This window comes from Lichenostomus cassidix, chromosome 1 (assembly GCF_008360975.1).
Source record: "Lichenostomus cassidix isolate B80296 chromosome 1, HeHo_3.0, whole genome shotgun sequence".
NCBI lineage: Eukaryota > Metazoa > Chordata > Aves > Passeriformes > Meliphagidae > Lichenostomus > Lichenostomus cassidix.
Window position 1 is genome coordinate 90,355,927 of NC_139479.1, and position 13,866 is coordinate 90,369,792.

The 13,866-nt window shown below is 48.8% G+C and overlaps 1 protein-coding gene across 2 annotated transcripts in view; it reads right to left on the bottom strand.

The window, feature by feature from the left end:
- Positions 1-6,359: 6,359 nt before the first annotated feature.
- VANGL1 (VANGL planar cell polarity protein 1) overlaps positions 6,360-13,866 on the bottom strand; it is a 45,748-nt gene continuing 38,241 nt past the window's right edge. For both annotated transcript variants that reach the window (XM_085070539.1, XM_085070549.1), the window contains exons 7-8: positions 12,991-13,225; positions 6,360-11,779 (exon numbers count right to left, since the gene is read on the bottom strand). In XM_085070539.1, coding sequence (XP_084926665.1) covers positions 11,519-11,779; positions 12,991-13,225 — 496 coding nt within the window. In that variant the 3' untranslated portion in view covers positions 6,360-11,518. The remainder of the gene's footprint in view (positions 11,780-12,990; positions 13,226-13,866) is intronic.

Sequence of the window (13,866 nt, forward strand, 5' to 3'; positions counted from 1 at the left end):
ATGTGTTTCAAGGTGATCAGTTTCTTCATAGAATCATTCAATAATTTTGATTGGAAAAGACTCCCTAAGATCATTGAGCCTGACCATTAACCCACCACTGTCAAGTAAGTACCCGAAGCACTCCAAAACCTGGTCTTATCAGTCCCCAGTGACAGCGAGGACATGATGTGTGGCAGGAGCACCAAGTCATGCAGCATCTCCTCCCAGACACAGGGCTGGAGGCCACAGCCCAAGGATTTGTTTGGGGTGCTGAACCACAGCCCTTCCTGTGCTGCTCATGAGCAACCAAGGGAGAGGGAAACCCACCAGGAGCAACACACTGCAGCTCTCATACTGCAGCAGGGAGGAGAAAGTTTCTGCCTTTGCAGCAGTCACTGATATAGAGGCTCTGTGAACCCAAAACTGCTCTGAGTTTATGTCAACCATTTAGGAAACAGCTGCAGGGGGAGAAGACAAGGGAGGTAGTCTGGAAATTGCAGATTACTCCATGTTTTCAGGGTCAGCAGTTTTTGTGATGTTTCTGAGGAGTGATGAGTCTCCTGTCTCTCTCGGGAGAGAAATGGCCCCACAGTGAAACCAGAGACCTCAGCTGCTTCCCATCCCAGAGTGAAGCTGCTCAGCCAGACACCAACATGAACACAGGGCTGAGGACACCGGCTGCTTCTCCATGTCTGTCTGCACATCATACCTAAAGAAATGATTGATTCATTACAGAGACCAAACAAAAAACATCACCTTTTATTCCCAGGAAAATAATTAGACAGGAACATATCACTTCCCAGCTGCCACTTATTTACAGTCTTGTGAATACAGGCCAAGATTGCATCTGGATTTCTCTCCACTGCAGCAAAGCTTTGGCTTTGAGGAAGTCCCACACACAGCGAGTAGCACACCAGTGAATGGACTTGGGGGGCTGAAGAGGAGGAACAGGCAAACAGGCAAGAAGCACCCCAGTCCTCTGAGACAAAACTCACTCACTGCCTTCTGGCTGTTTTACACCCCAGGGATATCTATGCCATGCAGTGCAAGAGCAACTGCTAGAAACTGGAAATAGCAGGAAGGATAATTGACCTGGGTAACGAGGCTGTGCCAGCAGGACAGCATCCTACCTGAGATCCAAGACTCTGTCAACCCACTGCACTGCAGCATCCTCTGCCTTCTCCCCACACCCCTGTGCCACTGACCTCTAGCAAAGCAACCCTTGGATGGTTAGCACCCTTGGGGGACAGCCTAGGGATGGCTTCTCACACCTCTTGGGCAGAAGATGACATCTAATGACAATGGGGACCATGGGGCAGGGTCCAGGGCAGAGTCTTGGCCCAGCTCCCAGAGCACTCTGCCAGGTTTAAAAGGTGCTAAGCTATTTAAAGAGAAAAAAAACAAGCTACAGAGCTTTCTTGCAGCTTGAAGAGCCATTTTAGGAATCAGATTACAAACTGCCTTTGGGATGGAAGCAAAGATCCTTCCGGTGCCTTGCTCCCCCCTTGTGCTTTCTCTTGCCAAGCCCCTGTGATGAAGGGGATCGGCAAAGCATTCAAAGGGCAGTGTCCTTAATGCTATGGAAATCAAGAAAACACCTTTTCCACCTTCTTTTCATGCCTCCTGACTTACTACTCTTCTGACCCTCGCTGGCTGCCCTAGTTTATTTTCTCTCTCCATTTCTGTGTAGTCTGTTTTCCTCTTCTCCTCGACACACCTGCACAGCATATGGTACTGAGGGTCACTGAAGGACAGAGCCCTTCCCTGCCCCTCCTGCCTGTGCTCATCTCAGCCCAGGGAGGCAGCAGCCTCCCCCACACCACTGTCACGAGCTGGCTGTGCTGGATCCCCACAACTGTGAACACGAGGAGGGACAACATTGCATTTCTGAGGAGAACGATGCCCAGACATGGCTGTGACTGGCTTTTATTTTGAGGGGGACAGGAGGGACATGCTCAAGGAAAAGCTATTTCAGAAGCTTGAGCAGAAGTACCAGAAATTTTTGGTGGACATCTTTTCCCACTGTCCCAAAATCTAGGTGAGAAACCATCACCCTGCAACCAAGCCCTGACTGCTGTCACTGTGGGAAGAGACCAGTAACACCCAGTGCCACCAGCAATCACAGCTCTACACCACCTGAGCAGAAGACAGGTGCCAGGCTTCACATACAAGAAATAAGCCTCGAGGGTTAAATAAGATGGGCTTGCTGGAGGGAGTATCCCATACTCAGCAGCAGCCAGAAAGCCACCAGTGGCTGTCCTGACTGAGCCCTCCCTTGCTCGTGGGTGGTAAATCACTTAAATAGCCATGGGCAACCTCATCTGCTTTTGGATTTGGAGAAAGCCCAGCTTGAATCAGGTCCTTCCCTCAGTAACACAGGTAAAAAATAAAGTCATGTTTGATGAGAGCAGCCCTGAAATTTGCCTGGTGTCAGATTTTGATTTTTGCTTTAAAGTTCAATTCAACATTCAAAGTCCTGCTCCTGCTAGTGACAAAGAGAGAGGTTATGGAACAATAAAAGTAGCTAAATGTTTGGGAACACTTTAATCACCACAAAATGAAGTTGCTGAAGGAATGTGCACAGCTTCCCACAGTCTAGTTACTGAATTACTAAACCAGTTTCTCACAACCACTTACCAAGCAAAATTATAATCAACTGTAGGATCTGGTATTATGAGTACTCAAGAATGAGCTTTTACAAAATAGAACCTAAAAGGTTTTCAGATCTGTTTCACATCTGTGGCCCAGATATAATCAGCTCCTTCCTGTTCCCTCTTTTAAAGCATGCCCACAGCATCTGACTTGTGCTGGAGAGGTCCAAAGAGCTATAACATTCTGAATGTCTCTTAAAACTTTCAAAGAGGCTGAATCAAATGTGTTTTGTCAAGAACTCCCTTCTTCCCATGCGTTCACTTTTCCTTCATGCTACCTTTTTAAATAATAAGAAAAAGGAAAAAGGAAAGACAACCAAGACTAGATGTTTAAATAATTGTAAGCCTGATTTTTCCTTTGAAAGAGACTTAAAATGTTTCAATTTACAGAGTAGCTTCATGCCTAGAGCAATTTGTGGTGTCTCAGTTTTTTTAAATCTCTGTGCCTTCATGTTTCTAAGGATGCTGGAGGGAAAACCCACACCCTAATCTCTAAGGTCTCCTACACTGATTTCACAGTGCCTTGTGTTCCTGTCTCTCTTGAGGCTTTGCTTCTTGCTCCATATTTTGATACATAAGCAAAGTGGATGCATGGGACTACCCCAAATGCACATCCACAAGGTAAAAGTTATCTTCCTCCTTCCTCTTTGAAACTGTATTTAGTGCTGCCCACGCAGAGCCCAAAGAATGATTGTTCCCTGTGTCTTGGCTGTGGTCCCTGCAGCAAACACCTGCTCTCCCTCTCCTGTGGGCAGGACCCACGGCCTTTGGGAGGCCAACAGGCAGCAGCACCACTGTGGCAGAGCTTCTGGGGTCCCCAGGTTATCCTCATTAACCGAGCTGGAACCAGGGCAAGCCCTAAGTCCTGTACAGAAGTCTTCATTCAGGTCCCCAGATTCTGGAGGAAGGGAAGATCAGCTCAGGGCTTTGGGGTAGGCTGGCAGTCTTGCAGCACACCCCAACCTGAACTCAGACTATGTGAGCAGTAGTTGGGGAAGGGGGGAAACCTAGACAAGACACAACATTTTCAAAGTTTATTATGGAGAGGGACAGGGAGATGGGGACAAACAGGAAAACAGCTTTCCTCCCATTTGAGGTACTCCCCATTTTACTAGCAACGTGCCAGCATAAACTAGCTCACAGCAGGGCTGTAAAACTTGTTACAGCTTTTCAAAGCAACTCAGGTAACCTTGTTCATAGATAATGGTTGATGCACATGCCATCACCTCACTTCACCATCCCTGCTTCCGCAGACACGTTATGCTCAGTGCTCTCTTTTCCCTCAGCACCTCCTGAGCCAGCAGCCCCTGGATGCACACATGAAAAGGGAATGGATGCCCTGGCCCCAGTGGATTATCTGTCAGTACCGGAAAGGACTGTAACCCAAACCTGCCTTCCCAATCCAACATAAACTCTGGAGTGCTGTTGAAAGACAAATCAAAGCACCCTGCTTGGTCAACTCCCCGTACACCTTCCCTTCCAGCACACTGTTGTGAGACACCATGTCCTGCTGAGAAATCCCCTTCCCCTTGCACCTACCCCACCTGCCCTGGGATCCAGGACCCCCTGGAAGCCCTGGAGTTCAACCCCTCCTGTACTTCCCAGGAGTGTGTATCTGGGACAGCAGAGCCACTTCATTGCACTAGGAGAAGCTGGTTTGGGGTTTGAAGCCCTGCTGACCTCCACAGCCAGATGCCTCACTGAACTATTAATTTAGCTAACCATATCCCATGGTGAGGTGCTGCTAGTGCTTCAAGCGAGGCTCTGGAGGCAGTTGCTAAGGTGATAAATCTCTTTCTTACCCTGTTTGTTATGCCCTGACTGCATGTGGCCTCTACCCCACAGATCCCCACTTCATTCCCCACAGCTGTTTTTTTCTGACTGTCCATAGCTGTGAGGCCTGGTACCAACTGATCTTCTTATGAATTAAGCCACAGCTCAAACAACAAATGCCCACAGCAGTGGTTGTTGCTGTGCTGTCCCAGGGCAGCCAGTGTCTTATGCCCACATGGTCAAGGACACTGCAGGAGAAGTATCTCCTCCTCAAGTCCATTATGTCCCTCAGACAAAAGGTGCTTACCTCTGGTTCAGGACGCCAGGTCGCTCCAAATGTTGGGGTTTTTTTCCAGTAAAATCCTCCATCTCCTTTCTGTCAGAGGTTTAGGTCAGTACTACTTAACCCAGCGTTGCACCTGAGGCTCCATCACACCTCAAAGGTCTGTGCAACTTCAGTGAAAAGACTTGGCCAAACCAGATCAGCTCCCTCAGCTCTAATTTCTGCTGAGCTACATACCACAGCCCTTTATGATTCAGATAGCTGAGCTCTGGGCAAAGGCCAAGGGAACCAGTCCCTCTAGCAAAGCCTGTTCCTTCCATCAGCTTCCACAGCAGGACAGAAAGCACCACGAACGGCAGGAGTCAGGTGTTGATTTGGTATCAGCACTACCCCAGAAATGAAACAGTGTGCTGAACTCACATGTAAAGACACAGCTCTGAAGGCTAAGAGCCTGGAACGAGGCTGACAAGCCCAGTGTCTTGTTTATGCCAAATTCCTGCTGCTTACACCTTCCCATGACACACCTGTGGCTGACTCCCACAGAGCCTTTACCTACACAGCTCCAGTCCAGCATGTCAGGTCCTCCTCTGAGAGGCAGGATGGGACCAGCAATAGCTGCACCCCTATTTCAGGCTCTGCAGGGCAGCAGCAGTGCTCTTGCCTTTCTCTGGCCACCTCTGGGCGCTGACCTGCAAACAGCCTGGGGCTGGGCACTGCCAAAGCACCAGCAGGATGAGGGGACAGATCAAAAGCAGAGATCAAGGGAGGGCAGGAGGCAGAACAGAGCACACCCCAATCCCACCCTTCCTGCTTCCTCCCAGGCCTTAGTTCAGCTCTCTCTCGCCCAAACACATCTGTCTCCCCACAAGCAGAGAATTACACATGTGGCTGTTTCTCTCCACAGGCATTTATGTCTGTGCTGCTTATCTCCACAACTGCTGCATTCTTTTTCACTAAAGAGCAGCATCCTGTGGATTTTTCCAGCAGTTGAAGGCACCAAGGAGATGTGCTGAGCTGGGCACAGCTGTGAGGCCAGGTATTCCCCCTTGCCTGAAGAGTGGACACCCAAGAACATCTAGACAAAAGAGCTGCACCCACACTTCCTTGGGCACAGCTGCTTCATCTTTCCAAGTGTGCTGGAGATGGAAAGTGATGGTGGGGAAAGCCACACCCGGAGATGCTGTTGAGGTGAGATCCCTGCACCTTTTTTTTAGCAGAGCACAGGTTTGCATCCACACAAACAAGGAGCACTGGCTTTTCTGCCTCTCGCCACTCCTCCTCACCAGAGCCAAATAAGGAACTCGGCAATGAATCCTGCACTTCATAATTTGTGTGCAAACTATGAGAACACAGGAGGCAGAAAAACCTGTTCCCACTCCAGTCATGCATCCCCCCTCCTCCCCAGCTGCATTTGCTCCCCATCATTTGAGATTTCAGGTGTTCAAAGCAGTCACCTACCAGTCTTCCTTCAGGAATGATAAATGAGTTTGCATTTTACTGTGGCAGGGCAGACCAGAAAGGCCTAGAAATGAGGGTGACAAAAAGACAAGCTAAACCACAAAAAAGCTAAACCACATGTTTGCAGGGCCCCTTCTGCCCACAGCTGAGGAATGCTTGAAAAGCAGAAGAGCTTTTTGTCTGAAAGGGTAAGAGAAAGGAGTGGGACAATCAAATCTGGTTTCAGTTTATTTCCAGAATTTTACTGTACAAAATATGCAAAGTGTAAAACGGTTTTATGTTTCAGTTTAAAAAACAACAAAACCCCATCCAGCTATAACTTAAGAGAACCCAGCTTGGAACAGAACAATTTACAAGGCTAAACCCACAGTGCATTAATGTCACAGACACCAGGAATTTGCTTACTTAAGTTCACAATTAGAAAAGAACAGAAAGACCATGTACCATTGCAGTTAAAGTCACATGTGCAAAGAAGAGAAAAAAGAAAGAAATGCTGGTTAGTGTCTATTAATTAGAAAACCTTGGCAAAACCCTTCTTACTATACACAGTGTGTGTAGAAAAAGTATTACACAGTGATAAAGGAGGGTGGGGGAAGGGCATTTTGCTCCCACCCCCTTCCCCAAGACACAATAATGCTGAATCAAAGAAACAGGCACAGAAGAGTGTAAAATTCCTTCACAGTTATGCCTGTTCAGGTAGTGGCCACAGCATCTCCCCACTGTGCACACAGCAGATTCCCCCAAGCATCATTAGTGCTGGTGAGAGGTGCCCAGGAAGCAGCCAGAGGGAAGGAGGGATCCCTTCCCTCCCCGGGCAGAGCACATCCAGGGCAGTGCCGGCTGCCTGCTGCCCACAGGGTTCCATGTGCTACAGGGATAAAAATGCAGTCTCTGGGAGGGATGCAGAGGGGTGGATAGCACCAGCTGTACTGCTGGCATGGCTGGGACCCGGCTGGGGACTGTCCCACAGCGATCTGCACTGCTCACAGCTGTTGGAAATGACAACTTTTGGTCATCAGCGATGGGAGGCAGCAGCCTGAAAGCAGGAGGATGCACACTCCTGTAGGAGACCACATGGCCCAAAGCCATCTCTTTTAGAACAGAAATCTGGGGGTTTTACTTCTTTTTGTTTGTTTTCTAATACCAGCTCAATTCCAAGAGCACTTCCTTCTTAACGACAGCTGAAACACTGAGCCACCAAGTCTGGCTTGAGGCTTCAGACACGTAAAATGTGCACACCTAGAGGGGGAAAAGCACACAGACACACACAAGCTGAACGAGAAAACACCTGCACACATGTTTTGTGAGCAGCTCTCACACGGCTGGGCAGCACTGAGCCCAAGTGAGGAGCCAGCTTGGGACCAGACTACAGCATTGCTGCAAGACTTTTGTTTCACCTTTGAAAAGGGCAGAATTACAAGTTTTGACGAGCAAGATAAAATTGGCTTGAATAGGTTTCCATGTTTAGCAAGTTATGGATCTTTCCAGTTTTTTTTCTTCAGCACTTCCAAGAGTGATGCCTGCTTGGCTTCCAGGTGTGGGAAAGGACACTAAGACCCAGGGCAGCCTCACAGAGTCTGCAGCCATGGCTGAAGCCACATGGCAATGAGAGGCTAACAGATGTGACAACATCTGCCCATGCCTAGTCACAGGACTGGCAAAGTGTTTAGAGTAGTATCTGCCCCTCTACTCCTGGAAGCTGCAAGAAATCAGGATCTTTCACTTTATAGCCATGAAAGAGAAAGCCAGCCTTTGTGGAAACCCACAGCCATTTCCATCTGCTCTAGAATACTTGAAAGTCTCAGCTGCATCTGGTTTTGCAAGATCTCAGCATGGCTTTGGATTTACGCTGTAACAAATCTGAGAGCAAAAAACCAAAGCCTTTAAAGTATCTGAGCAGCATACTTGAGTTACAGGAAACGTGCCAACATGGAAGAGAGGAGTGGGGCACCACCACTCCTGGCTGGGCAGCACAGCACCCTATCAAATGGTTCAGCTTCCAGTGCAAGGATCATCTCCGAAGGGGACACCAACCACTTCATCACAAACAGGGTTGTCTTAAAAGACCACTTGAATTCTAATAAAACCCCCACAATTCCCAACCAGGTACAAACATCCAGAATGGGAGAGAAGAAGGAAAATATGTGCAAGGAGACAGTGCAGGATAGGAGAGGCATTCGGAGGAACAGCCTGCACTTGGCTGGCAAACTCTACAAGTTGTATTTATGCTCAGCTCTTGGCAAGCTTGGCAGAAGTAAGGGCTGCAGGAATTGGATCAGAGCTGCGTTCCCTATGACTCCATTCTTACTCATTAGCTGGCTATAAACAGAGTTAAACAAACCAGTCTGCACTCACCGCTCAGTATTTTTTACAGAGTTTGAATTCCTACAGATGCCACAGATCCAACTGTGGATCTCAAAGCACTTGAAAGCAAGTTGAGTTTAGCCTCACAACACCCCAGTGAGGTAGGTATGATAGTGGTCCCCTGATTTTGCATGGAGAAGGGAAGCAAGAGAGACCCTGAAAAATGTCACTAAAAATACCAGAACAGGGAATATTCAGGAATCGTGATTCCACTTTCAGTCTGTCCTCACCTCTAAGCAGGTTGCATCTCTAACGAGACCATTTGAGAGAGTTTTCTCCTTCAGATTTCATCAGGCAAAGAATTCACGCTGCTGACACAGGGAAGAGCATTTAATGTAGGACTTGGCCCCTGTTGACAGTGTCCTTTTTGGCAGCAGGCAGAAAAGGCAGTGTTGAACCACAGCACAAAGACGAAGAAGCAGACCCAGATCGAGCACACACCACTTCCATCTGGTTCTCCATGTGTTAAAGGATTTAAGAAAATTAAGACATGAGTTTCCTGAGCAGATACTGTCAGACAACCCCTCCTCGTGGGGCAGGGAAAAGGAAAGGGGAAGGAAATCCTGGGAAAGTAAAAAAGTTTTGCAGATGTGCCTGTGACAAGGTGCTCTCCCATACATGGCACACCCAAGCCCTCGGCAGGAGGTTCTTGTTCTGGCTTCACAGAAATGAGCCAATTCAGCCACAGGCAGTAGCCTCCACACAGGTATTAAGTGCTCCACAGTCTCCCAAGCTACTCCCAGTCTCTCCCACCCTGCTGGTTATGCACACCATAAAAGCCAGGTGCAGGCATCTTCAGGAGAGCCAAGTGTAAGATACTATGTTCTCCTTCCTTTTTTTCTTTTTCTAAGGAATAAACAAACCTATTTTTTCAAAGTAAAATACTGCAAAGGCCACAGTCAATAAGGGAGGCCCCCCACAGACTACCAGAAAGCCTGATCTGCAAAAAAACCCCAACACTGAGTTTAGAGAGGTGAAAACACTGCCTACTTCCTATCCTTTAAGGGCAAAGGGCATGATGTGCTGTGCCATCCTGTTTCTTTACAACCACGTCTGGCACATTACACAGCCTAAAAAACATCCAGGAGACTACCACGTGCCTGTAAGAAAGGTATAGGAAACTGCAGGTGTCACTTGGATGGGGAATCATCACTTTGGACCCTCACTCACCAGGGTGCTCCCTTGATCCCAAGAGAACTATCCACAGGTGCTGTCAGACATGCATCTCTGCTGCTGCTGAAGCTGGAAGAGGATGGACCCTCCTGCCCTGTCCCCAGCATCCCTGTTTAAGGTGGCTGCTCCCTCCCACCAGCTTGTGGTGGGCACCAGCCAGCCCACACCTGCCGTGGGAAGGGCTGGGAAAGGCCAAAAGGGACAGGAGGGGCTGTCACAGCCCTCCTCAGAAGACTGTGCAGGCTGGCAATGAAAGGCACTGACTTACACACTGCTGGAATCAGGGCCTTCTTGGTTAAGACATCCATTTGGAGGGCAGGCCAGATCCTGCCCGATAAGGGATATTTGCATGGCAAAAGAGTGAGCAGAATGAATTGATCATTTACATTCACATGGATCTCGAGGGACCTGGCTGAAGGCAAGTTGCTGCCAGCCTTGCAGCTGGCTCCAGTCACTCCATGCTCTGTGCTGGCAATCAGACTTCTGACACCAAAGCAGGCTCACCGTTAAAAACAAACCTTCCAAACTCAGGTGACACTAAATTCACACGTGAAAGCTGCACTGGTGGGCAAAGACAGCCTTACAAACAAAACTGCACCTCTCAGAAGCAGATCCCAGCACTGAGCAGAAACTCCTGCAGTACAGCAAGGCCAAGAAAGGCAGGCAGATTTTCAACATTCAGGCATTGTTTGGTATTTCTTAGCTACAGCTGAAGGCGTACAGTGAGGAAGGACTCACTGCAGTGTTTCCAGAGCACAACAGCTCTCCAAGAGCAAGTGAATGTGGCAGAGGTCAGCCTTTCCCTGGCTCCTCTCCTGAAGGAGGGAAGTGTTTTTGCCAGTCTTTTCTCCAGACGAACGTGAAACTGGCTAGAGGGAGGGGCACATTCCTGCCTGCACCCCTTTCCCCTCAAAGAGGCTGTCAGACATAGGGAGGGTCTGTGATTTATCTGAGGAGGAGCCAGCTACTTATTGACCCTGTCCCAGTGCAAATACGCAGCCCTTGCAGGTGCAAAAGGAAGCGGCAGAGCCTGGAAAAACACATTCAGAAAGCCAGACAGAAGAGGACAGAAACAGGAAGCCTTGGGAGTGCCTGAGAAAGATGTGGACAAGCAGGACAGAGGGAAGCAAGTGAGAGATAACAGGGAGCTGTGACACGAAGAACAATTTCACTAACAAGCATTGAAAAAAAAAATTTAAGAGCTGCAAATGGGCTTATCCGGTTCAAGACAAGCAACTTCACAGAGAGTGAAACCATCCCTTTTTATGCCCATACAGGTCCAGCACTGACAGAAGAGGCACGTGAAGAGGAAGAGAAGAAGAATAAAGAATAAAAGTCCCCTCACCTCCCCACCCTTTGATATCCCCTCCTCCCCGAGTGAGCAGGGACTGTGGCACCCTGTGCCAGGAGGTCTCTGTAAGGGAGAGGTGAGCAGTGAGCCCTCAGGAGCAGCCACAGAGGGCAAAGCAGAGACTCAAGGGCGCAGGCGTGCGTGGTGTAAGGCAGAGCTCCAACAACAACTCTGACGCTGCAGCCATGCAGAGAAAGAGCATGAGATTTACAGGATGCCTGGAAAGAGGGGGAAAGAAAAAAATCTGTTCTGTCTCCAAGGCTGAGCTAACTGAGCCAAGTCACCCTGTTGCCTCTTAAGATACTTCTTTCTAGATAAGATATCCCAACTCCCCCCTCCCCTTTCCAAATAAAGTGCAGATGGTCAAATATTACTGGTCCAACATCTGCCAGTTTCAGTCAGCATTGGGGAAATTAAACCCAAAAGCACGATATTGAAAAAAAAAAAAAAAATAAAAATCTCCCAACAACCCACCCTCAAAATCCCTTAGACTGAAGTCTCAGACTGTAAGCGGAGGACAAATTTATGAGATTTAGGGTCTATGAACTCTTCTGAGAGTTTGATGAAGGGGATTTTTTTCACATTAACAACAAGGCTGAAGTCCAAGCACTTGAGGACAAACACGACGCCGTCTTGTAACCCGCTTGTGACCGCTTCCTCGCTGACCAGTGTCCACTGCTTGGAGAACCAGCGATCCCTGTCATACTGGAGGGTTGGGCCTGGGTTGAGGTAACGCTCCAGGAATGCCTGCCAAGAGCGGGACACACGTTAGCACCAGCCCCACAGCTCGCCCTGCTCCCTTACCATCCCCAAATACGGCTCCGCGAGCATGGGCTTGCCGTGCTGCAAATTGTTTCAGCTTTCACGCTTCAGAAGACATCTTCTCCCCAGTCCCTCCCAGCTTTTCAGACCCCAGGAGTAGACACAAATGAAAGGAGATCCTTTTCCAGACCATCCCAGCAAGCTTGCAAAGTTATAGCCCTGACTTCTGACATCAGCACAGCCATCTGGCAGCAGTTCAGTAGAGCAGAGGTCATTTCTTCCCTACCAGCTCCATAACCCATCCCAAAACTGCAGTCCCAGACGGTCGGATAGGATGGCTGATTCTCTCCTTCAGGCCAAGCCAAGGTGGTAAACAGATGTTTCCATGTTTTCAGCCCGAAGCTGCAAAGCTGAATGTAGAATGCAAAATGGCATTTGACATTGCTTGTGTTTTAAAGTCTCCTCTGAAATCTTGATGGCAACCTTGCATACCTGGGCAAGGTCCCAGGTGGCTCACAGTAAGAGAGTGCTAAGCCCCAGATCTTGACAGCATTTCTGCCTTTACTGCATTAAGTCCTGGGTGAATGTCCAGGAATAACCCTTCCCTAGGACTGTGGAGTGTTCTTAGAGGGGAAGGTAGGGAGTGGGAGGGGAATTGTGACCTGTTTCCCTTATCATTCAGTCCCTCCCTGTGTCTGCAAGTCAACAGTCACAGTATGGGCACGAAGCAGCAAACTGGTATTTGACCAAACAGCTCACAAATTAGAAACACTGTCAGAGAGACAGATTTAGGCAATAATTAGTCCAAAATGCAGCAAGGCAGAGGGGGCAGAAAAACAAAAAAGATCCTTTGCAGGTTGCCACCTGCATCATGCTGCTACCACAAGCCAGCTGGGAAAACTTCCTGTGACTCAAAGCCACCATTTCAAACATTTATTTAGTATTCCCTTTGCTGAATTGAATATAATAACAATTGTCTCACAGGCACTTCCAGATAAAAAGAGACAGAAGATGGTGCAGTGGAAATATTACTTCCCTTTGAGACCTGATGCAACCTACACTGCGCTGGCCAATTCCCAGGGAGCAACTACAAAAGCCCTCACTCACCTCCCTAACAACTTTCTGCTCCGCTTGCACACCCAGATGTGCCATCCCCTTCTCCCTCCCTCCTGCAGCAGGGTTAGAGAAAGCACTACCTTTGGTGTCATGTTGTTGGTGATGCAGAAGGACAAGTGTTGCAAGATGCTCTCCATGCTGTGGTACTGCTGCTGGCGGGTGGTGCGAAGGTACTTCTGCAGAGCTCTTGCCATGGAGGGGAAGATTGCCTGGGCTGCTTCTCGGGGGTCCATCATCTCTCCTGGAGCTTTCTGCTGTTCCTCTGCCTGGAGGCGCTTGATGTGAGTGAAAGCCTCTTCTACTGCAACCACAAGCCTGCAGAAGGAAAATCAGGACAGTAAGAGTCATAACAAGAATCCAGGATGGGTCTGTGGTTAAGGCAGAGCCTGGAGTCAGGATTTACAAGCCCATCTGCCATTGAGTCACTGCCTGCCGCCAATTTACGCAAAATCTTCTCTACTGAGAGTCTGAGGGGTAGACAGCAGATTTTCCTTCCTTGCCCGAGCCATCCAACAACTGAGGGCCATAAACCAGGATTAAGACTGTAAAGCCCTGAGCACTGCACTTGGTTCTGCCAGCACATCATAAACATCAGCTACATGACTCAAGCAAGCCACAGCTGCCCTTGTGTTCAGTGCGTGTCTGAGTACAACAGTCCCAGCACACAGGACAGGCAAGCACTCAGGGGGAGGCTGACCACACTCAGGCATGACCCAGGACACATCTGTGCTCACAAGCTGCAGTCTGCTCCCATCTGCACCAGCTGGGTGCAGAGCTCAATGACTGCCCTGTACCCCTCAACTGAACAACAAACGTGAAAACTGCCCTCCATCTTCACTCCTAACACTGCAGCTGGAGACATCCTCTGCAAACCACTCCTGTGTTGGCACAGGTGAGCAAACACCAAGACAACACCATAAAAGGGGAACAGATGCCTTATAACACTCGTTACTTAC